Below are 23,701 nucleotides of genomic sequence, written 5' to 3' on the forward strand. Positions count from 1 at the left end.
ATGAAGGGGAGTCTATTTGGATATAAGTATTAAAATTTGTATATAAGCTAGACAAGAATCTATTACCCAAATATTTTAATAATTACATAGTTAGGAATAGAGATTTACATAATTCTAAAACTAGAAATATGAATAAATTAATTATAGGCAGAGTAAAAAAAGCAAGAACTGCAGGAGGTGTCTTTCACAGAGGTTTTCAAATCTATAATGCCCTTCCTGAGGACATTAGAAGTGCTAACAACATTGGTGCTTTCTTGAAGGGTGTTAATCATAGAAGTAGAATGCATAGAATCGCTCTCAGCCTCCAAAAATGTTGCTACAAAAACTCTGTGCGGCAGAGTTTGTTCATTATTTGCTCATTGTTTGCTAAACTTCGTCTCTCTCTTCAATGGCGATGGGAAGATGTTGTAATTATATAGGTTAATAAAATGCGATGTTTGGCATTATAATTTTATGTTACAGTTACTAATTATAGTTTTTTTTGTTGCTAATTATATATTATGTTATTTTGTAGTTACAATTATAGTTGTTACTTTTGTTATATATTCATTAGCCAGCAGTTTGGCTTAGTGGTAGCGTATATATTTAGCACCACTGAGGTCAAAGGTTCGAGTCCTCGCCACTGCTGGTTAGATTTGGGGGTTTTGTGACTCCAAATCGATCGTTTCTCTATCAGAGTTTATCAATTTTATCTGATCATTGCTGAAACGGTTCCTGAAAATTGGTATTAGATCTAATCCTGTTTTCACAAAAATCTGCCTGTGTATAATTTGTAATAATTATACACAGTAATCTGAAATCTATAGATATCTCTATATACATCTCTATAATTTCGTATTTAAAAAAAATCTAAAAATAATCCATAGATGTTTCTATGATTATTATTTTCTGATAAATTGTTATATGCTATATATTCTGATTGTATATGTATCTATTACTGTATTTCTGATTTCTGATTGTTTATGTATTCTGTATTTCGTTTACGTACACCCGTCACATTGGAGCAAATCTGTAATGGCGAGTGTATATTGATTTTTAACAATAAAATAAAAATAAATAAAATTAGCAATTTGCAATTTTTAAATAAATAAATAAATCTACTCTGTTCGAACGAATTGGATTTTTTAAATTTCTCGCCTGCTTGAAGAGGAGTTTGTATATGAACAATAATATTTTTTGTGCATATAATAGATGGTAATTGGACTATTCGTCACATTGCGGTGGTCACAAAGACAATTGCCATGAAAATCGCGAATACACAATATTTGGCACTCAAGTTCTTGTTAGTATGATGGACTTTTCGGCTGCCAGATGTTCCGTTATAGAGATTTTAGTGACTTTGTGACGAGTTCTTTGTGACCAGCAATCGGTTCGGTGATTACTAGTCAATGTATTATACGGTTCGGTGATTACTGGTCACAAATTACTCGTCACAAAGTCACTAAAATCTCTATAACGGAACATCTGGCAGCCGAAAAGTCCATCATACTGTAACGTATACTAAACAGAGCCGCCGAGTAATTGCGATCGGATTAGGCCGGGTAGCGTCCTGAGAGACCGTGTGACCGGGGTAAGTGGTTTTAAGGATTAGCGAAAAGCTAGGTGCATGTAAGCTAAACAATGATTGCACTTCTCATACCGTGGGAATACATATCCGAATACGTAGGTAAACAGATTAGACGTCCTGAGAGATCTACCCCTTATAAGGCGGTACGTAAGCGATATCAGGTCATTCTAGACGGAGCACTGGCAATGCGTGTATCTCCTTAATCATCAATAAATGCTGTGATACGACTGTTGGCCTTTTACTTGGATCCTCCACCCACCCCTACGCAACAATACTAACGATAACTATCATAGTAACGAGAACTTGAGTGCCAAATATTGTGTATTCGCGATTTTCACGGCAAAAATTGCCTTTGTGACCACCCCAATGTGACGAATAATCCAATTACCGTATTATACACCAATGGTTCCGAACGAATACAAAAAATATATAAAAATTGAGTTTTGAGCTATTTTTTACACACCTCTATAGAACAGGTGGTCGAGTGAAAGGTTTCGACCGTTTCCCGGCCTATGGAAATTCAGTTGAGTTTGAAAGAGGATCGTTTATTTGCGTTCAATTGGTACAATGGTTATTGTATGTACGAAGAGGTTTCTTCGGAGAAGTGATCTGTTTGAACTCCAGAGGCTCACTCTGCCGGTGGAGGTTGCTGCGTTGCTTTATATATGGAAGTTCTAAGCGTGGCGTGTGCAAAAGATCTCTTTGTTCTCCAGGGCACGTGTTCTCAGGGCGAGAGTTTTATAGCTTTGGGGTTGTAGGAATCTCGTCATAGTCATCGTCATCGAAACATTCGAGAATATTCCGCAACAACAAACCACATTCCTTGCGGAACTCACATTCATCAAAGCAGTTACTGCGACGCAGAATACATTCCCGAAAACCAGACGTCGCACACCTGCAACCATTATATTAAACTCAAGCGGAACGCCCCTACCAGTCGAGTGGAACCAAAACGGTCGAAACACGCCGCCACCATTAAACTACATCGAGCGGAACGGCGCCAATCATTCCAGAAAATTCTACGCCTCGACAAAAGTGCATTCCTCGTTTACGCATCAACAACCACTTCCATCAATCATTCCAGAAAATTCTACGCCTCGACAAAAGCAAATTCCTTTCTTACGCATCAACAAACCACCACCATCGATCAGGTGATTCCAGAAACACTATAAAAGGAGGTACAACCCAAACAACGCCAGTCGACCCACAGCAGCAAGCGTCGACATACAGCTCCTGACCAGCCACCACTACACTACGTGGACTTGGAAGATCAACCAGCCGGACGAGCCAGCAACACACTGCCGTATCCAGAGACCTTCCGAACATAGCCGAACACCGAGCCAGCAACACACTGCCGCATCCAGAGACCTTCTGAACATAGCTGAATGCCGAGCCAGCGACACTCTACCATATCCAGAGACCGCTGAACGACATACTTTTGCCCACAAATACCATACCTTTGTACAACCATAGGCAAACAATAAAACTTTATAAAACTAGCACAACAGTGTTTCGTTAGGCCGGGATACGGTCAACACACATGTACCCCGCCTACAGGGTCAAAGCCAGGACGACGTCCGTAAGAGAATGGGGTCATACGCTTCCTTTGTTTCCAAGACACGTGTATACGAAGCACGTGTCGACCTATTTTCGAGGCGCGTGTTCTATAGGTTCAAGCGCCACACATGAATGCTTTTTCTTTGTTTCCACGAACACGTGTAAATGATTGCCACGATTTTCAGGATATGTGTCGCAGTGGCCCGGTGAGATCATTGGTTGTTGTACTATATGCCTACACCTCCTTTACGTTTCACATGGCTTTCTTGTCAGCGGTCATTTTTATCTCTTATCCGAACGTTTTCATACTTGGCCATAAAAAATTGCCATTGCGGGAAAAATTGAGGTTTGAGCCATTTTTCCCGGAATCGTCTCAGAGAATGTTGGCAACCCTAGTCGCAGGTGAGTCTTTGGTGAAGAGCCACCCGCTGACAGCTTTGTTTACGTCCTACGGCTGTGCGGTTTGAGGTTATGTGATGCTATAATATGAGGGGCGCCGGAGAGTCACGCCCCTTCTCGCCCCTCCCTAGCACCTCTGGCGACCATTACACAATCGCGCTCAACGACTCGCTTTTCATTGCCGCTGACGCAGGCGCAGAAGCAGAAGCAGAAGCAGAAGCAGAAGCGGGCGCAGACGCAGAAGCACACGCAGACGCAGACGAGAACGTTCCCCCACCGGAAGTCGACTCCGAGACGCACTCGCACTCGCACTCGCACTCGCAGCCGTCTATCAGATCAGAACCGGAAGTCCAACCCGCATCAGTGGAGGCGGCCGCTCGCGATTCGCTTCTGCCTCTTCTCTGCGCCGTCGCAATGGAAACCGACAGACTCGACGCCGAACGCTCAAGACGACACCCACGACAGCGAAATGCCACAATAGCTTCCCTCGAACCCCTCACGTCCACGATGGAGACCAGAACAAACCCGCCCCACTCCCACATGGCGATATCCCAATACGACTCGGACTCGGACTCCGACTGTGAGATCATCGAGCCTCTGCCGAAGCGGATCGTCGCACCGATAGACGCGCCTTCCGGTCGTCTCCGCAGCAGGACTCGAAAGCGCATCAAGCGATCTGCGGCGATCACGACCATAGAAATAGACTGTTCACCCGTCGCGCGCTCCCGCTCGCCGATTTCCCAGCTCGACACTTCCATGCTGTTCGACCTCGACGAAGACGACTCGTTCTTCGACCGGGCCATGACCTACTTGGGCGACTTCATGCACGTCAAACACTTCAAACGGCTTTCCCCCACCCGGATCGTAGACACCGTAGACTTGTGCGGGGATACGTTCAAGCCGACGCCGGTGATCAACGAAGTCATAGTCATCGACTCGGACACGTCTTACACGGCGACCTCGCCGTCGCCTCACGATCAGAATACGAACCAAGTCGAGTGCACGAGCAGTTCGCCCGGCGTTCCGAAGCTCCACGACTGTCCCGTCTGCTTGGAGAGTTTGTCGTCGTCGAGGACGATAGTATCGACGTTCTGCGGACACGTCTTCTGCACGCTGTGCGTTCGGGTTATCATGAGCACTACTAAAAGATGTCCGACATGTAGGAAAACGCTGAAGGGGAAAGGCTATCATCAATTGTTTCTGTAACATGGTGACAATATGTACCGAAATATAATTGTTTTTACCTACTTCTACTAAAATTATGTGAAAATAAAAAAAATTTAATTGTACACTCGGAACGAATTGTTTTAAATCAATTGGAAGTGTTAAGATTTTTTTTTTTTTATTTCAATCTTACAAATTAAAAACTATAGGCGTAGTTATGCTTAACATTACTAAAACAAATGATTTTTTTTTTGTAAAATACTCTGAAAACATTCATATATAGTACACTATTGTCATTTTTTTAGTTTACAAAAAAAAAATACACATTATTTAGGTTAGGTTTATTATTCATAACTACATCCATATGTATGTACATATATATTATAATAGAAAAACACTTTAAATTAATATGATTTTTTTTAACGCTGAAATAAATATTTTATAATTCAAATGACCGTAAAATGTAATTAATTGTAGTTTCCTTTTTTTAAATCTTATATTAATATACATTTATTTATAGATACTTATCCTTTAGGTTGGGACTGCAGGTCGCTGACGATCGGTTATAGTAGAAATTAAATTTGTATTTATTCATAAAGGATGCAAACCAGACAAGTTAAATGCTGGCAACTGCATCCATATATGTATATGTATATATATATTATTTTTCTTTTTAATTCCTATAGTAAATCAAAAATGCTACTATACAGTATTTCGGCTGGTTCATGTAACAAAAATATATAATGATGTTTGAAAATAATATTTTATAATTTGACGCACATTTCAAGTTATGCTTTAAATGTCTTGCCCAATTGAAGAATCCCAGTGTTATAAATGTTACATTCCAAGTTTGCTATGTTCAAATTTGCTGATTTATTTTATATATTGTAAATAGTATACATAGTTTGTAACTTACTTTGCATTTATTTTTTTTTGTTACAATTAACAGATTATTATACATATATGAATGTGATAATTAGTGGTGACCACATAATCATACATACATAATGTACGGCTATCACTGTGATCTAGATGTAATTATTTTTTCTTTTTTTTTTAATTATTTTAGTCATTTATATTTGTATATTTTTCTTCTAGCTATTTTTCCACAAATGTGTATCAATTATTTAAAATGTGAAAATTATGTCGTCATTGGTGTAAAATGTATGTTATCGATTTATTTATCTACTATATATTAATGTATAAATTGATAATTGACGACTTGCAGTACGTATTACAGATCATTTGAAATTATTCATCGGATTTGAATTCGGTGAATTTGTCTTGAAATATGTGCTGGGAATTGTTGATCGCTCCTTAATATACATACAAGTTTACTTAACGATTATTCAATGTCTATATCTGACGAAATTATGTCATTTTAATAACCAAATATATTCTGTGTTTGTGTAAATACGGTGGAATTGTATTATGAAATTCTTTAATATAATATGCGTACCATATAGACTTTTCATGTTGTTATTTATCCCCATTGATATAAAAAAGATCCCACATTCTGTACGGTAAGTAGTGGAGTCATTTCATTATTGTTGTCAAACGTGTTCAGCTCTTTGGATTTATATAATAATAAATATATACAGAAACAGAAGGAATGTATGTATATATATATTTTTTCATGGATAAGTATGAAGATTTCTAAACATTACATTTATCAGAAGTCTATAAGCATGCAGGAGATAGCACCATGCACACTGTAAAGAGCACTAAAAAGACAATAGCCTCGGGTGTGGTTTATGTATCAATTATTTCCCAGAACAAACCGTTGAAATACCAATGGGTTCAACACTAATTCTAATATCATAAACGAGTAAAGTTTTAAGTTGACTGAGCTATCTCAGATTACCCTCCGTGTTACTTTTATTATCTGCAATGGCTAATCTTGTAACAAAATATACGTACCTTGTTTAAAAAGCAGTATTTACACATTGCTGCTTCATCAACAATCTCTAAGCGATAAGTTATTGTAATGTGAGAACATGAGAGAGGATATTTGACCTAATGGAATTCGTGCGTAGACAATTGTCACCCGAGACAATGGACACGTACATGTCCAGATAATGGATACACTAACGGACTGCGGATTCTGTCCTGTATAACTTGTCCTTTAAAAGCAGGTACACATTGTAGATCATTGCGTTCGTGGGTGAACAATAGAGACCCCCGAGTAGGCTCAGTAAGTGCCTGAACAAAGGATACGCTGGAGTTCTCACATAACAATAGACTCACCACGGTAGACCTTTACGTGCCTTGTCTAGGCACGTAAATGGATCGGGGAAGTTGTGGTATGCAACTTGTCCTTTATAAGGAGGTACACACGGTAAATCAGATATTTTGGAGTGAGCGGCAGTTCCGTATGGATCTCCTGAATCGTTGAATAAATGCTGTGAAGTGACTTTGGCCTTGAATTTGGATCGTGAACCTACCCGTATCCAAAATTATTATTGAATGTAACTATCGCATCTGTTCGGACCTGAAGGAACCTACGCGGCTTCCAGGGTAATGTTCAAACAAAAACTCGCACACATACTTGAATAGGATTAGAGTAAAAGAACTTTCAAGTCTAGAAATACATCAATGTTTCAGCAGATATGTACATATGGGTTTGTATATTAGCATTTATTTATAATTCAATGAATGATTGTACGTTAGAAATGGCCTCTTTAGTTAGCACGTGACTTTTAATAATTGAATATTTAATAAGATAAGCGACCGATTTGATTCAGTAAGTATTTCAATAGGGCACCATTTGATCTCAGAGAAAACTATCTAGCTGTTATCTATGCGATAGTTGAACATTTGGATTAAAATATGTAATACAATATCAACTGTAAATTGATATCTTTTTCTTTCTCATACGGTGAACGATCCGCCTCCACTTCTTAAGTTTTAAGCAGTGTTTAGGGACGATCCCATCAGTTCTTTAATTTGATCTAATCATCTTATGGGAGACCGTCCTCTCACATGCTTTCCCTCTGATATTCTGGTGACAACCAGACTAGACTAGACTCTCCACATTCTGCCTGGTAATATGGCCAAAGTAGGAAAGAATCCTTTTTCTATGTACATGTAGTCGTGGTCATTTCTACTACCTGGAATTTGGTGGACCCTTCAAGTTTTAAACAGCGTTTAGGGACGATCCCACCAGTTCTTTTATTTAATCTGACCATCTAATGGGAAACCATCATTCCGCTCGCCTTCCCTCTAGAATTACGGTGTCAACCAGTTTCTCTAGACTCCAAATTCTTCCTGGCAATATGGCCGAAGTAGGAAAGAATCCTTTTCCTGAAACCATCCGCTTTTTGAAGATGGAGATGTTCGTGCGTCTTGCGGTCCATGGAATGCACAGCATCCGCCTATAGCACCACATTTCGAAGGCATCTAACATGTCCCTTTCTCTTTTTAACTTCCATGTCTCGACTCCATATAATGGATTATCGATGTAGATCATAAGAAGTTGCACCAGAAGGATTTTCGTTTTGCTCCTTATAGAACGGTTTTTCCATATCTTTGTCAGACTGATCATCGCCGTTTTCGCTATTCATATTCTTCTGAGGATTTATGATTGGCATCCTCTTTCTCTGAAGATTAGGGGACCTGGGTCAACAAAATCGTTGACTTTCTGGTAGTCTTTTGGACTCAATGTGTCAACGAAGACGACTTTTGTTTTGTTTTTGTTTATCTATAATTGATATATCTATTGTTATCAATTAGTAGTGAAGATGAGAATCATAAAGGGAACGAAAGACTCGAAAATGTAAAAGAGTTACAATTTTGTATTAAAATTTAAGTGGCCAGTTAATTTCGTGTGACTTTTGATAGATTTCGCTTTGAAACGAAATGATTGAAGTCATCCCTATTCAAGTAATACAAAATAAATCTCTAAAAATAATATATAATACACCCATATATACTAGACCTGCATGCCATATATAATATTCCATTTGTTACAGACATTACTAACAAACTAACCAGTAGATTCTATGACAGAATCACTAATAACCATACTAACACACTTGTGAAGAGTCTCGGTGATTACAACAAAATGTCTATACCCTTCAGGTATAAACACAGATTACCTAAACACAATCTGCTTTAGGTCATCGACTTTAGAGAGTCTTTAATTAATATTATGTATTAGATGTAGTATGAGCATTTATAAGGATTGTAAATAGGTTTTTGAGCTCTTTTTCCTATTATGCTGTAGATTAACATTAGAATAATATAATACTATGATTACTAACCAAATTATATTAAATTGTAAAATAGAAAATGATCAGTAGATCAGTAGCTATTAAAATATATATAAGATGTACATGTATTGTGAACATAATTTCGTAACAATAAAAAGCATTTAAAAATCAAAATCAAGTCATCCCTACATTCACAAATCTCAGTGTAGTCATTAATCTAGTATTTCTCATATAATAAACACTGAATTAATAAGCAAAATTTCTTCTTTATATATATGCACGAATATATAGAAGTTTTTCTGTTTATTCATTTTATGTATTTGTTTATAGTTACCAGAAATTACCATAGTTACAAAGTTGCATCACACTTTAGATTAATCAATGCACTCCATGTGTTGCGTTCATGTGATACATTAATATTTAAAGAATGATACAGTCTGCAAGCTTCACTTTGGACGCTACTTTGAAACAGTTAAAAGTCAACGAGAGAACTTTGAGTACAGCTTCCGATACCGCACTGAGCCGACTGAGATGCTCTAACATAACCGAGCTGAAGAACACTCTGGATGAGAATTTGTTTAGTTGCATTTCATTTATATAGTTAGTATATTTCTTAAGTATTCATGTAAATGTTAGTTTATTTTGTTTGGGTATGCGTAGAAGGCAGGAAAAATTAGATATCGCCGACGGATGCAATCTCGTTCATCAGTCATTGAATCAATTGTATAAGAATGTCGTGTCTGAAGAAAAAATTAAGAAATTAGGTAAGTGTGTTGGTTATAACTATACTGTAAGGGCTCTAGGACATGGTCGAGTTTGGGTCGCCATCTTGTGCGTTGAGACCGATTTGACCATGTTGGTGGATACTACTTTACTTCCTTCCGTGTGTTTACAACAATACCGTCATTTCATTCTTGTATTAAATATGATCGATCGTAGATGTGACGTATTACGAGCGACACGTACAAGAATTGTTGACTCAACTGAGCAGTACTAAGGCTTTCATCAGCGAGAAGCTGGAATCTTTAAAAGGCAGTGGAATAATACTAGAAGAAGAGGTTTTTTTTGTGTTTTATGTTATGGTATGATTTTTTTAAGTTTGATTTTAATATTACAAAACGATTCTTTAGGTGAATGTCGCTGAAAGACTGTGTAACAATACAACGAATAGTCTGTCGTTGAAAGCAAAACCGTTTAAGATTATAAATAAACCAAAATTAACACTCGCTTTTGATCAGGTGGTTTATTTTTGTTTGTAAAATTTTAAAATACATAGATTGTGTGTGTGATTGTTTGTGTTTTTTAGGATGTGGAAAGTTTTCAAAAGTTCCTCGCAAGAACTGGAGGTCATACGGGTAGTTGGGATGACGAGGAGCATAGGATATTCCTTAAGTTGTGGCACAAATATCGTCTCCATATCTTCAATCGTTGCGATGAAGACGGTGCAAAAGGAAACTTTATTTTGTATGAAGAGGAATTTCAAAATGCCGTTCGTCAAATATTATCAGGTTTGTTAAAATATAATAAAAAAGGGCTTTTAGCATGTGAATAAAAAACTAACCTCACTTTTTATGATTTGGAAAGATTTTTTGAATTTATGTAACTTTGTAATTAAAATTTATTTTATTTTAGACAAAACGCTGGATGAAATATCGTCGCATATGAAATGGATGAACAAATACAATCAACTCAAAAAATTAAAGGATACGGCATTGGAAAATTGGAAAGCGTACCGTAAAGTTAATAAGTGTGGTGAAAATTCGCTGATAGATAGTGATAGCGGAATAGTACTTATGAATAGAAAGCAGAGTGTGGATATTCAAATTGTTAGACAAGAATTAGAGCATTGGAAATCCATGAAGAAAAATGAAAAAAAGAATAATAGCGAAATAATGGTTGTTGAAATAATTCAAAAAAATATACGTACATAAACAAAATTTTGGGTAAGTTTTTTATTAAAGTTCAATTTTAGGCTGAAATTGCGATAGCAAATAAAGAATTGGAGTATTTAAAAAGTGAGGATAGAAAGATTGATAAAGAGACCATTCTGAAGTGGGTCAATGCAAGGCGATTTCAATACGAACATATGGAGCAGCAGAAGGAAAGGGAAGAAAATAAGATCAAAGAGAAGAAAATTAAACAAGCTAACAAGAAGATTAAGGAATACAGGTAAGGTGTTATTTAAAGGAATAAAGCACGCATTTCCGAGTAAATCGTTATTTATGATTACAGAGCGCGCGACCAAGCAAACATAAACCGACGACTAACGATCATCAAAAAGCAAAAAGAAGACGAATTGCATAAAAAGATCGCCAAAATGAAAACGAAAAGCTATCGAGAAGTTAAAGGACAATATGCAAAATCAACAGAAACATGGTCAAGAAGGATATCGCATACGGATAAAACCAAATCTCATTCAGAGCAAAAATGCATCATTAACGGAATAGAAGCTATACCCAAGCTGTAAGTGTGAAAGTACATACATATCTTCACTGAAAAAAGCTAGTATTATTTTAAATTATAAATTTTAATTTTATTTTTAGAGCCGTTCCAAAATGGAGACGTGGTCTGATCATACGATAGACTTGCTGTATCACAAAAAAGTCAAATAAAATTATTTCAATATACATACTTTAACGATTTATTAATATCTTCAACATTTAATACTTACATTCTCAACAGAACTATGTATATTATTGTAAAATTCAATATTTTATAATATATATAATATAATATCTAGCACTACATGATAATCATAATACATAATATCAAATTAAATTTTTTTTTCTTCAAAATATATCTTGAAATGTGTCACAAAAACAAATTACAACAAGAATAATATTTTTTGCGAAGTAAACTGATCGATACGCATATACATATATATACAATATTTTACCAAAAACAAAAAAAAAAAACAAACGGAATGTAAATCAACATCGTAATAATTTACTATATATACAATCATCAAAGTAACTCACCATGTTTTCATCGAAACCGTGTAAATACATAAGATATGAATGGAAAAATTACAGATTAATTAATATTTACAACAATTGTATAATATTATCATGCATGAAAAAACAAAGCCGAGTGTGTAATTTGAATTGTATGTCATTCAATACTTTTAACAAAATAACGCGTAACGGGATTCGTTCGGTTAAGCCTTGGTTCCGAGCGGATTTGCACCGGACTGTTTCCCCGAGTTGCCAGTCTGTTCCTTCTCTAACTGCTTACCGAGGTATTCCCTGATAAATACGACACAAATTAATCAATCAATCAATCAAAATCGTCAATAAACATTAATCAAATACTGAATAGAACCCTCACCAATTGTGCACCATGAGCTTCTGAACGGCCAAGAGCGCTTCGTAACGCACGTTAGGATCCTCATGGCTCAGCAGCTGCATCACCAACTGCTTTCCACCGAGTTGTTCAATAACACTACAATCATGGATAAAATCATCATTCAATAAGAAACTACAATCAATATATATATATAAATATATATATATATATATATATATATATATATATATATATATATATATATATATATATATATATATATATATATGTATACGAGATACTGACTGTTTTCCACGAGGATAGTGCCTAACGTATTCTCCGATGTCGTACGAAGCTACTGACAGCACGAGAGGATCCCGCGATGTCTCCAGTAGGTGGATGAGGATGCGGAGAAGCTCGTAGTTCTTCTCGTTGAGCCTTCCGGCGTTCTCGCGCCAGAACTTGGCCGATTTGTGAACAGGCGACCATTCCAACCTGCAAAGTGTGCAATTATGTAAGTAAAACTGTTGAATATGCATATTGAGCGAAATATTCGAACGAACCTTCCACTCCTGATTTCTGTGGAGTATTCGTCGAATGAGCTCAAATCTTGCACGGAAGCTTGAAGCTTCTCGTTCAAAAATTCAACATCACCCATAATATCTTCATCGTCCGATTTCTTCTGCTCGAGTATGGACAATTGTTTCAATACTTTACATTGTACCATCGCCATGCAGTGTTCTTTAGCTACCTAAAAAGCAGATTCAAATCTTAGAACAGCTTCCAGTAGAGAAATACAAATTGAAATCCATAGAAACGATTAGAATACTTGATTGTCTTCCGGTTTTTCGATCAAATTACGGAACACGGCCAATACGATTCTGGTGACCTTTTCTTTGACAGAATCGCTGAGGATGTCAGCCAAGATGGGAATTACGTTAAATTTGTTCATCTTCTCGGCGAGCAGTGGATTGAATGTAAGAACCCAAAGGCAAAACACTAATTGATATTGTACCTGAAATAAATAATACAAAGATGGTTTAAAATTCAATTCCATGTTACATAATTAACAATGTAACGTACCTGGAAGTTTACTCGGGACGATAGAATCGATAAAATGGTGGAAATACCGTCGACAGACAAAAATGCAAATCGATATGCGTCAATTCTCAACATCATCTGAAGACAACGTGCGACCGATTGAATGTATTCGTTGTTCTGAAAGCATCAATCAAAACATTTAAACAAAATTCAATATTATATTAATACATTCTGAAAATAAAAGGCATCAATGAACATGTTAAATATATAATGCGAGTGATAAATTATAAAAAAAAGATCATGCTAATGAGAATCGATTCAACATGCATTGTATAATATATACAGTGAGACACGGGAACTCTTAAAAGTTCACACAAAACACTCTCCGCTGAATCTGTATTATTATAAATTTAAAAAAAAAGTACTACATATCCTAAGCTTAAGCTATAAATCTTTCATTGTAAATTTCTGTCTATACAATTTAAAAAATAAACAGACAGTTACCACTGATCCGGAATAGGATTTAAGCTCGTCGATAGCGGCCGATATATCTTTGCACTTCTCTTGGATCGTTTTAATCCCCTTTAAGCCGCTGTTGCTACTGATTTTCCGGGCCGTTTCAGCATTCTTTATATCGATGGCCAATTGGTCGGCCTTCAAAACAGTATCAAACATGCAAAATGCACATCAAACGGACAGTGCGAAGAGAAATAGAGAAAAAAAATGCTAACTAGCAAAGTTCCAAAGGAAAGCCCCAAATACTGTTTACTATTTACCCAACGTCCCCACACATAAATACTATCAGCTGATCGGTCGAAGCATCAGATGTTAAAACACTCTAAACTATGTCATGTGTACATAAATAAAATGTTAGAAGGATACATTTTGAATGTTTCATATGTACATATTTTTGTAACGAACACAATACTTACAAACCGAGAAGATTATTTGAAAAATATTGCATAGTAAATGTATGTACATAAGTGTTAACATTAAATTGCTATAAATATAATATAATAAATGATCATACGTCAAAAGTGATCATTCAGATGAGTCAGTAAAATGGTATGAACAATTAGATACAAAACAGTGGCATGTAGTAACTACATATTACTACAACATATCAACTATAATTAAACTTACATCAATTTTTAAATATTTATGTAAGTTTAATTATAGCTCAGTGGTTAGCGTATAATGCTAACGACTAAGGGATCACAAGTTCAATTCCCAATCCAGTGTTGCTGGCCGGACCATGGATATATATGATTCCAGGTCGATCGTTTCCTATTAGAGTTTGCCAATTTATCTGATTTCATTGTTGACACGGTTCCTAGCAAATTGGCCACCTACCCTCGTTTGTCACCATTAGTTGAATTTAATTTCAAATTTATATATAGTACATATGTACAAACTTCGCCTAAAAAAATATAGGTGTCGCCTTGGGGCAGTACCGTGATGACACAGGGGTAACAATAAATTTATAAAATATGAATAAACAACTTCTTAAAAGTTTAACCGGAAAATGTATAGCTAATAATATATCAATTCTTTACAAATATAAAAAAGACATTCAGCAATTGGTTTGAATCCTCGATAAAATGTTTAATTAAATTATCGTTACGTAATATTTAAATTTAAAGATTATAAGCCCGATGAAATATACGTGATTTGAAACAGTCTACATACGTTGGAGTGGCTTGATTGTTTCTAAATTGAAAGTTGTAGATTTATATAGCCAAAATCGTTTTGCAGTGGTACAGAAAATTAACGAAAAAAATTCCAAATATACCCGCTAACGTTAATTTCAATTAACCTGTTGTAAATATATAAAAATATCTTTCAATAGTGAAAGAATCAGATAAAAAGAAGGGGAGCGAGTGTATTATTATTAATAATATTATAACGTGGGAACATGAGAGAGTATCCACTATCTAAGTGCATTAGTGGGTGAACAATAGAGACCCCGGATTAGGCTAACGGGACTCAGTAAGTGCCCGAACAAAGGATACGCTGGAGTTCGCACAGAACAATAGACTCACCACGGTAGACCTTTACGTGCCTAGACAATAGACACATAAATGGATCGGGGAAGTTGTGGTATGCAACTTGTCCTTTGTAAGGAGGTACACACGGTAGACCAGATTATTCTGGAGTGAGTGTTGGATCCGTGTGGACCTCTTGAATCGTTGAATAAATGCTGTGAAGCGACTTTGGCCTTACAACCCACCCCTACACGACAATATTATAAATTTATATATAGTATATATGTACAAAGTTGGCCATAGGTGTCGCCTTGGGGGCAATCCCGTAATGACACTGGAAAAATTAAATTTAAAAAAAAGTTAATGTTAATAGTAGTAACTGCACACCACTGATATTTACAAATATATAACTTCAATACTTAGAAGTGATGAAAATGAATAATGAAACATATATATGTATTTGTACAAATGCAATCAAAAATATAAAATTAATTCAATTCCGTATCAATTGATAACCGTTTAAAATTTTTGATCACACTATAACATAAGTTTAATAAATGAATATGTACAATAGAATGAATGCCTCCACAACAATCATACGAAACGATCACTAGATAAGTGTTTACAAATATAATATTGTGGTTTATCCACTTTCTGTCGATCGTTTCGTATAGCATGCAGACTAAACCTAGAGTGCAAACAGCATTGACATTAAAAATTAATAATAAAATAAAATATATATGTATAGTAAAAAATTTCAATTAATAATAATTTTATATTGTGAACGATCAAATCATAACAGTGCAATTACGTTCAGCTTCAGTTGGTCTTTGAGCCAAGTCAGGTAAAAGTTGAGATCGCTGATCTCCATCAGCTCGTGCGACCAGCAGGCGATCTTAGCGATGATGCGGGAAGTCATGTTCGTAATGAAACCGTCCTGTCTGTTGAGCAGGTTCAAGAAAGGTCCCCACAACGAGTCCTTCTTCCTAATGGAATGCTCTCGGAATATTTCAACGCGTGACTTGTCTTCCTGTAATACAAATAAAATGAACAACACTGGAATAGAAACAATATTCCCAACAATATATATGTATAGTATAATTGTTTTGTTTTGCGTATTAATAAATTTCAAAGTGGCAAATTTTATCGTCGACGATCTAATCTCATTTCAAATTTTATTTTTCTATAATATTTTACTACCTGGAGCATGTCGTCGATCATGATTAGGATATACTGGATGGTCTGATCTTTGCTGACGTGTCCGAGCAGGTTCAAAAACGTCTTGGCGCACTGAGCACGGTACTCTTGGAGCAGCGACTCCTTGGCTTTGCCCTCGGCGTTGTCGAACGCTACTACAAAGTTGTAGTCTTCCTGCGTTATCATCTGCGATCTGAATTCGGGTGAAATAATTTAGAATGGTCGATTGTATGTCGGGTTACATTTTATTTTGAATTTGTATTAAAAGTTACTGACTGTAAGTACGACTGCCAGTTGACTTTCTGTTGCCGAATGTCGGCAGCTTGTTGCTGCAGAACGCTGGTCGCTGCAATCATGTCTGTAATCAAATTTTAATAAATTATATTTTATATGAAACGCTTTTGACATGGCTAAGTAGTTGATATTCTTTTTTTTAATTAAATTTAAATCTGTATTATATACTAATAAGTAATTAAATTATGTTATATATGAATGATTTTGACTTTGTATATGTTTTCTCATATACATATGATTGAAACTTCTTCGTGATGTTGAAGAATTCATTGATATATTATATAATATTGTTACGTACACCGCCGAGTAAGTGCAATCGGATTAGGCCGAGTAGCATCCCAGAGACTGTGTGACCGTTATAATTGGTTTCAAGGATTATCTCCAGACTGAGTGCAAGTAGGCTAAACAATGGCCACCGAATTGGCCGCTATTGGTCCCTTCTCAGAAGTGACCGATAGCGTGGGACTGGGTGTCGTGGGAATACATATCCGGGTACATGCCTAAACAATAGGGAAGTAACCGGACGTCGAAGATGCCCTGAGCGACCGATCCGTTATAAGGCGGTATCAAGACATTCTGGACGGAGCACTGCCAGTGCGTGTATCTCCTTAATCATCAATAAATGCTGTGAAACGACTTTGGCCTTTTACTTGAATCCTCCACCCACCTCTACGCAACAATATGTTGAAAATTATATGAGCAATAACCAGGGCCGGCTTAAAGGTGCAGCAGACTAGGTACGTGTCTAGGGGCGCTGCAAGGCGCCCCCATTTTTCTTTTTTTGATTATTAAATTGAAAAAATAATTTGGCTTTCTTTGAACTTATAAAACATTCTATATTCAACTTCATTTTTCTATTCAAAGTAACAATACTGATTATAAAATATTATAATTTATGAGGAACGCAGGAAGTTGACTGTCAAATATCAACAACTTACGAATAAAACTTGTAAAACAGTAAACTGTCGTCGGTACAAATCGTAATTTGGAATTGTATTTTGTATAAAATACCGCTGAAACATATCTATGTATATATAAAAATATATATCAGGGATGGATTTGCTTTACGACATTAAATATCATATTCTAAAATGAAATTTATTCATAGTTTTTCGTATTTTATTTTATTTTATTCATTTTTATACATAATACGTGCCTATTTTGAATAAAAAATTGTCTTAATATATTCTTAATATGTTTTTGTCTTTATATTTTTCTTTAATATAAAATTTCAAGAACTTTCATTAAATTTATTTGTTTAAAAATATAGGGAGGGGGGGGGGCGCTGAAACCAATCTGTCTAGGGGCGCCACATACCCTCAAGCCGGGCCTGACAATAACACATTAAAAGTATTTGAAGCTAACTATAATAAAAACATTCAGAATGTTAAATTCTAAAAATAAAAACAGAAATTATCAATGAAATCAAATAGGAAAGCATATTAAGGATTTCTGTAAATCTTTATGTAATTATTAAAATATATATTTTTTATAGAATATCATGCTTTTTTCACTGAATTTAAAATTGGTTCAATTGATGATTTTTCAACTAAATTGCCATGGTTAAATGATTCACTTATCTATTAGAAACTGGTGTGCATCTTTGAAAAATGCTATGAATTTAATTATTAAAAAAAATTTCATTACAATTTGGATTAGATTTAATATATTCATTGACACATATCGTATATATGTATGTGAAATATGGCTAATAGTATTTTGAATCAACATATATATAGTGTGCAAGCATATAGAGACGATACGAGGCATGTGACCAAAGTGAGTGAGCGAGTGAGTGCGTGACAATGACCTGTCTTCTCCTCGGGAAGAGAAGGAATGATGTCCTTGACGTTGGCGTCGAAGCCCACCATCTTGAGACGATTGGCTGAAGCTGGAGTCGGAGCTGAAGATAAACGACGAGAACCGAAGGAGTGCAACGATCTCGATCACCGCTCAGGTGACAGTCAGGCGGTCTCGTGACTTCCAACACCCGCTCCTCCCCACTCCTCTTTTGTTCTCGCTTTGTCTCTTTCTTTTAATATCGCTCACCACGAGTCAGAATGAAACAGAGCATGTTCAATCAATAGCATTGTTGCTTGCCAACTTGACCCATCGAATATTTATTTGACATAAGGTTTCTACATATGTGCGCACTAGGATTTTCATTATTTATTGCTTATCTTGTGATCCAAAGCTTAAAATAATTTATTTTTGTTATCAATTGACTTTTTTTTAAGACCATATATTTGAAAAATTACATTGAGAGTTTTTTTTATTTTGTTTAAATATTAATTTTTTCTATAAGGTCAAAGACTCTATAGATGAAACACTAAAATTACAAATAGTCTTTATAATAAACAAGAAAACACTATACGCAGACGATTTAACAACCTTTGATTTTTAAGGTAAACAAATTATTCAATAAAAAGCAATTTTGCGCAAGTTACTAAATTTTCGATTACGGAACATCTAGCACTCGAGTTCTCGCTAGCACAATATTTCGCGTAATTGAGTTTTTGGGTGCCAGATGTTCCGTGATCGAGATTTTAGTGACTTGCGCAAAATTGCTTTTTGTTGAATAATTTGTTTACCTTAAAAATCAGAAAGTTATTAAATAGTCTGCGTATAGTGTTTTCTAAATTTTTAATAAATAAAATATATGTAATGGAAAAGAAAAATTTCGTTACGGCCAAATTTCAACTGACGTTTGACAGTTCCATACAGCTGATTGGCGCTTTAGTGGTTTGTTTTGATACATTTATTGATTATTTCAGGAATTTGATAGCAAACTTAAATTTTTTATATATTACTTTATTCCAGAATAGTTAATGAGTAATACATTGAATAAACATGGAGTTGAAAGAGCCTCGTTCTAAAGGAAAATTAATAGTAGACTCTCAGCCGGCGTTTCCGATTTTCATCGAATCAGAGATCGGATTATCTATCGACAATTGGGTGCCCATTGTCTGTACTGGAGTTTACAATGGACGAAGTGTCATAATCAACTCTCCAGCTGAGATCAGCGCCTTGCACAGTATGGGTAATTTCGGCAAAGGCTCCAACTCAAGATCGAGACCAAACATCGTAAGAAATCATCCAAAACTTCCGCCGTTTATGAGAGAGAGACAGTACGTCGAGAGGACGAAATGGACCGACATGGCGTCCCTGAACAAAACATCGAAAAAGCCTCAAACAGACACGACTTCTGCCGGAGTTATTACAGAACTGCATGCGTTGTTTAAGGAATTGTTAAAGAGAAATATAATCATTGAAAATCCTGTCGCTAAAGATGAAGAAGATAAATTGGAGATTATTGACTTATTATCGAGCGATGAAGAGGTGAAAGTTCAAGATAATATTAATATATCTCAGTCGATTAATAATCCTAAATTTGCCGGAGACAAGGCGTCGACTAGTTGTCGGAACGATGAGATGGAAATATCAAACGACGAAGTCAACGAAGAGCAAGAAGTCGACGTTACGAGTTTAAAATTTCCATCAAAATCAGTCATAGTCTTGCCCGATAGCGATATGGAAAAGGACGATTATTTCAAAGACCTGAAACCCAAGTTGTGCACTGACGAGTCGAATTTATATGAAAATTTAATCCTCACGCTTGAAGAAGCGTACTTTTTAGCTTTCGGTCTCGGATGCCTTCAAATACTCGACGAATCTAAGAATGCTCTCAGCTTAGAAGACTCTTGGAGTTTGTTTTGCAATTCGCATGTGAATTTTCCGATGTCCTATATAGTCTATCATCACTTTCGATCGAAAGGCTGGATCGTCAAACCAGGAATTAAATTTGGAGGCGATTTTTGTAAACATTTTCATCACTTTCAGCTACACCTGAGTCATACATATTTATTAATACACTAATCATTTATTATGACTTTTCAGTGTTATATAAGAAAGGCCAACCATTTTATCATGCTAGTTATATTGTTCTTATTCAAACAACGCTGATAGACAGTCAAAGTCAGAATATTTCCCAAATTAATTACGACTGGATGGCAATACAGAACTTTATTAGAATGTCGGCGACAACAGGAAAGGTCAGTTAATTTTCAAAATAACCAATTAAACAAATCTCACCAATTTAGATCTGATGATCATGAATACGACTCACTTAAAATATCGAAACATATGTATAATTCAACTTTCAAATCAGAATATGTACATATGTATATTCAAATTATATAAGATTTTAATTCAGCTTTTTTATTTTTTAGGAAATATTATTTGCAAGCATCGTCCTTCCTGATGATATCAAGATGGAAGATTTAAAACGAAATCCAAACTCTTTGGAGCGGGCCAGTGTATGTGAGACTTTACTCAGGCGATGGATATCGAGCCAGAGAAGAAAAGACGGCGATCCGTCCCAATAAAACGTCAACGATAACAATTTGATTCTATTTATTTACATAAATTGTTACATTAAATAAACTATTAATAGATGATTCCAGCAGCCATTCTTTCTCTCATTTGTTTAGTGATGCCGGTCCTTCTGTATTCGGTTCTCTCTTTTAAATACTCTCTTTTGCATTCCAGGTTAAACTCTTCGTCGTTGAACCACTTTTGGAGACATTCAATCATTACGTTACTTTCTTGACGGCATCTCACAGTCATCAGAAGACCATTTTCTTTAGCGCAGAATTCGAATTTTCGAACTACATCTATGCATTTTTCCTTTCTGGATATATCTCTGACTCTTTTGGGTATTAAAACGTTCAATTCTACCTTGCGGAGAGATTGATCATTAGGATCGCCTGCAATATGCATATATTATATAAAATAAATTTTCACGATTTTTGGTAAGATAATTAAATGTATGATTAAAAGGGGAAAATGTTTACCGACTCCATGTGGACCTCCACCAAGATGTTTAGCCAATACGGTCTTCTCTGGTGCCTTCGTTTCTCCTTCTTTCTGACCAAACCACCACATTTTGATGCGTCGTACTAAAACGCTAAAATCGGTATCTGTCAAAACAGTGTTGCCATACTGAATTTCAATATCCAGCGTGCTACCATATTAGATAAAGTGCGAGATATGATATTTGGGCAAAATTATTTCACAAAGCCGTCACGATTAACTTCTAAAGCAAGCTGTCATTTAAGAAAATATAATTTATCGCCCTTTAAAAGTATTCAGTTGTTAGTTATTTCTCCACTCACCATTTCAGTGAGAAGTCGTCAGCACGCACCGTTTCATCATTGCGAGATCGACCCTATTTACCACGTAAAATAGATAGATGTGGGAGCATAAATCATTAACCGGGAGACATTTCGCATTTTCGAGCAAGCGGCTGCCCCGTCATGATCTAATACCAATGCTGTTAAGTGACTTTGGTCTTTTATTTGGATCCCGAATTCACCCTTTTGCGTAAAAAATATATCGAATGTCTGTTAACGACAAATTGATATTTTCTCCAGACAAGAGCCCAAGCGTAAAAAATTACTTGGGCCCCAAAAATCTGAATAATAAATAAAATTAATACAATATAAAAAATAAATGTATTTGAGGAACCTCGTTCTCAGCTAGAATTTGCGCAATGTTTTGTTAGAGTCCTTATAAAATGCCATTTAATAAAGAGGAAATGAAGCAATCGGGACCTTAGATGCCAATGCAATTAATGTTTATATTTTCGAAACAGTTTTGTAAATGAAATTAATTGTTTCCAACTACATACAAATATTTTTCATTTTTTGGAGCCTCTAATGCAGAGCCAAGCAACTTTTTGGTATTCGCGAAACACTTTGTTTACGACTCGTAGAGTTTGTCAGCTATATATGTACATATGTTCATACTTTATCGGCAGTCGCTAGCTAGTTCCTACATACATATGTGACAAAACGTTAACTAACATTGGTTTTCTCCTTCACACGCGATCTCGCTCGCACGGGTTAGATCAAAGTGGTGTGTACTAAAAGGGCCGTGGCCACCAGATGGCGATGCTCTGCTCTAATGTACGGTAAACGGGTTACATCCCAAATGTAAATCGCTACCAGGATAACCGCCACTACGAAATCGCGTGCGCGGGTCTCCTGTCGCACGAAAAGTCGTCGCACAGAAAAATTTCCGTACAGAAAACTGCCCAAATTTTTATTATTATCAAATCTAAAATGATGTTATGGACTCGTATGTTCGTATAAACATGTGAAGTTCATATGTCTAGTCTAGTCGAAGTTAATATCGTAGCGGCGGTTATCCTGGTAGCGATTTACATTTGGGATGTAATCACCGGTAATTGGATTATTAGTAACATTGCGATCGCCCAAAAGACAATTTTTGCCATGAAAATCGCGAATACGGAATATTTGGCACTCGAGTTCTCGTTAGTATGATACTTATCGTTAGTATGATGGACTTTTCGGTGGCTAGATGTTCCGTTATAGAGATTTTAGTGACTTTTGGGCGAGTGTTTTGTGAGCAATAATTACCGAACCGTAATCACCGAACCGAGGAAGGGTAATTGGACTATTTGTCACATTGCGGTGGTCACAAAGACAATTTTTGCCATGAAAATCACGAATACACAATATTTGGCACTCAAGTTCTCGTTACTATGATAGTGTAAGGCAGGGAAGGTATTGTGGCGGCTCGCTTATACGACATGGTCGAGTTTGGTTGCCTTCCTGCGAGTGGGGACCAACCCGGCTGGGTTCGGAGAGCTGCTACTCACTCTGTCTTCAGCTGTCATATAATAAACACGTGCATTAACATGCCAGTCGTCTCATTCGTTCATCCTCCATACTGGTGACCCCCGACATCGAGCCACGCAGCCTCGATCAATTTCAACATGCCGCTCATCCCTGCCTCGCCGAGCCAGGCGGGGAAGCTACCCGCCGCGCCCCCATCGCCATCAACACGCGTCGCGGCCCGCGGGTGACAATAAACGAGCAGACACGGCTACCTACCTATCTACCTATCGACTGGAGTCCAGCCACAACGTCGATGACAGGTGCTTTAAAAAATGGGGGAGCGAATGAGACGACGATCTT

At 36.3% G+C, this 23,701-nt stretch overlaps 5 protein-coding genes across 6 annotated transcripts; 3 read left to right on the plus strand and 2 right to left on the minus strand.

The window, feature by feature from the left end:
- The first annotated feature begins 3,505 nt into the window (after positions 1-3,505).
- On the plus strand, positions 3,506-6,792 carry LOC143915460 (uncharacterized). Its single transcript, XM_077436124.1, has one exon. It carries the CDS (start codon positions 3,611-3,613, stop codon positions 4,727-4,729), a length of 1,119 nt encoding a protein of 372 aa, XP_077292250.1. The 5' UTR covers positions 3,506-3,610; the 3' UTR covers positions 4,730-6,792.
- Positions 6,793-9,243: 2,451 nt separating this feature from the next.
- On the plus strand, positions 9,244-11,481 carry LOC143915543 (coiled-coil domain-containing protein 112-like). The gene is made up of 9 exons (XM_077436240.1): positions 9,244-9,474; positions 9,559-9,662; positions 9,838-9,956; positions 10,029-10,136; positions 10,205-10,406; positions 10,531-10,793; positions 10,871-11,067; positions 11,131-11,361; positions 11,442-11,481. Exons 1-9 carry the CDS (start codon positions 9,326-9,328, stop codon positions 11,479-11,481), a joined length of 1,413 nt encoding a protein of 470 aa, XP_077292366.1. The 5' UTR covers positions 9,244-9,325.
- Positions 11,482-11,509: 28 nt separating this feature from the next.
- VhaSFD (V-type proton ATPase subunit VhaSFD) lies at positions 11,510-18,740 on the minus strand. 2 transcript variants are annotated; one of them, XM_077437174.1, is made up of 11 exons: positions 18,511-18,740; positions 16,683-16,764; positions 16,410-16,599; positions 16,021-16,239; positions 13,729-13,878; positions 13,267-13,401; positions 13,013-13,198; positions 12,747-12,934; positions 12,490-12,678; positions 12,226-12,339; positions 11,525-12,143 (listed from the first exon to the last, which is right to left on the minus strand). In XM_077437174.1, exons 1-11 carry the CDS (start codon positions 18,569-18,571, stop codon positions 12,056-12,058), a joined length of 1,602 nt encoding a protein of 533 aa, XP_077293300.1. In that variant the 5' UTR covers positions 18,572-18,740; the 3' UTR covers positions 11,525-12,055. The 2 variants fall into 2 exon arrangements, with proteins under 2 accessions (XP_077293301.1, XP_077293300.1); XM_077437175.1 differs by lacking the exon at positions 13,729-13,878 and having other exon boundaries at positions 11,510-12,143; positions 18,511-18,737.
- Positions 18,741-19,381: 641 nt separating this feature from the next.
- Positions 19,382-21,168, plus strand: Tsen2 (tRNA splicing endonuclease subunit 2). The gene is made up of 4 exons (XM_077435529.1): positions 19,382-19,442; positions 19,521-20,517; positions 20,598-20,752; positions 20,930-21,168. Exons 2-4 carry the CDS (start codon positions 19,551-19,553, stop codon positions 21,083-21,085), a joined length of 1,278 nt encoding a protein of 425 aa, XP_077291655.1. The 5' UTR covers positions 19,382-19,442; positions 19,521-19,550; the 3' UTR covers positions 21,086-21,168.
- On the minus strand, positions 20,598-21,707 carry LOC143915100 (COX assembly mitochondrial protein homolog). Its single transcript, XM_077435531.1, has 2 exons — positions 21,554-21,707; positions 20,598-21,466 (listed from the first exon to the last, which is right to left on the minus strand). Exons 1-2 carry the CDS (start codon positions 21,642-21,644, stop codon positions 21,147-21,149), a joined length of 411 nt encoding a protein of 136 aa, XP_077291657.1. The 5' UTR covers positions 21,645-21,707; the 3' UTR covers positions 20,598-21,146.
- Positions 21,708-23,701: the final 1,994 nt, after the last annotated feature.

Source organism: Arctopsyche grandis, chromosome 8 (assembly GCF_051622035.1).
Source record: "Arctopsyche grandis isolate Sample6627 chromosome 8, ASM5162203v2, whole genome shotgun sequence".
Taxonomy (NCBI): Eukaryota; Metazoa; Arthropoda; class Insecta; order Trichoptera; family Hydropsychidae; genus Arctopsyche; species Arctopsyche grandis.

What these genes read in the sequence shown, in the direction of transcription:
- LOC143915460 (XM_077436124.1), top strand. Translation starts at nt 3,611, where the DNA reads ATGAGGGGCGCCGGAGAGTCACGCCCCTTCTCGCCCCTCCCTAGCACC.
- LOC143915543 (XM_077436240.1), top strand. Translation starts at nt 9,326, where the DNA reads ATGATACAGTCTGCAAGCTTCACTTTGGACGCTACTTTGAAACAGTTA. An exon ending in AAGAAGATTAAGGAATACAG is followed by an intron (nt 11,068 to 11,130) that starts GTAAGGTGTTAT and finishes TTATGATTACAG; the next exon opens with AGCGCGCGACCAAGCAAACA. An exon ending in ATAGAAGCTATACCCAAGCT is followed by an intron (nt 11,362 to 11,441) that starts GTAAGTGTGAAA and finishes TTTTATTTTTAG; the next exon opens with AGCCGTTCCAAAATGGAGAC.
- VhaSFD (XM_077437174.1), bottom strand. Translation starts at nt 18,571, where the DNA reads ATGGTGGGCTTCGACGCCAACGTCAAGGACATCATTCCTTCTCTTCCC. An exon ending in TCTTCCCGAGGAGAAGACAG is followed by an intron (nt 16,765 to 18,510) that starts GTCATTGTCACG and finishes ATTTGATTACAG; the next exon opens with ACATGATTGCAGCGACCAGC. An exon ending in AAGACCAACTGAAGCTGAAC is followed by an intron (nt 13,879 to 16,020) that starts GTAATTGCACTG and finishes ACTGTTTTGAAG; the next exon opens with GCCGACCAATTGGCCATCGA.
- Tsen2 (XM_077435529.1), top strand. Translation starts at nt 19,551, where the DNA reads ATGGAGTTGAAAGAGCCTCGTTCTAAAGGAAAATTAATAGTAGACTCT. An exon ending in TAAATTTGGAGGCGATTTTT is followed by an intron (nt 20,518 to 20,597) that starts GTAAACATTTTC and finishes ATGACTTTTCAG; the next exon opens with TGTTATATAAGAAAGGCCAA. An exon ending in TGTCGGCGACAACAGGAAAG is followed by an intron (nt 20,753 to 20,929) that starts GTCAGTTAATTT and finishes TTTATTTTTTAG; the next exon opens with GAAATATTATTTGCAAGCAT.
- LOC143915100 (XM_077435531.1), bottom strand. Translation starts at nt 21,644, where the DNA reads ATGTGGTGGTTTGGTCAGAAAGAAGGAGAAACGAAGGCACCAGAGAAG. An exon ending in TGGAGGTCCACATGGAGTCG is followed by an intron (nt 21,467 to 21,553) that starts GTAAACATTTTC and finishes TGCATATTGCAG; the next exon opens with GCGATCCTAATGATCAATCT.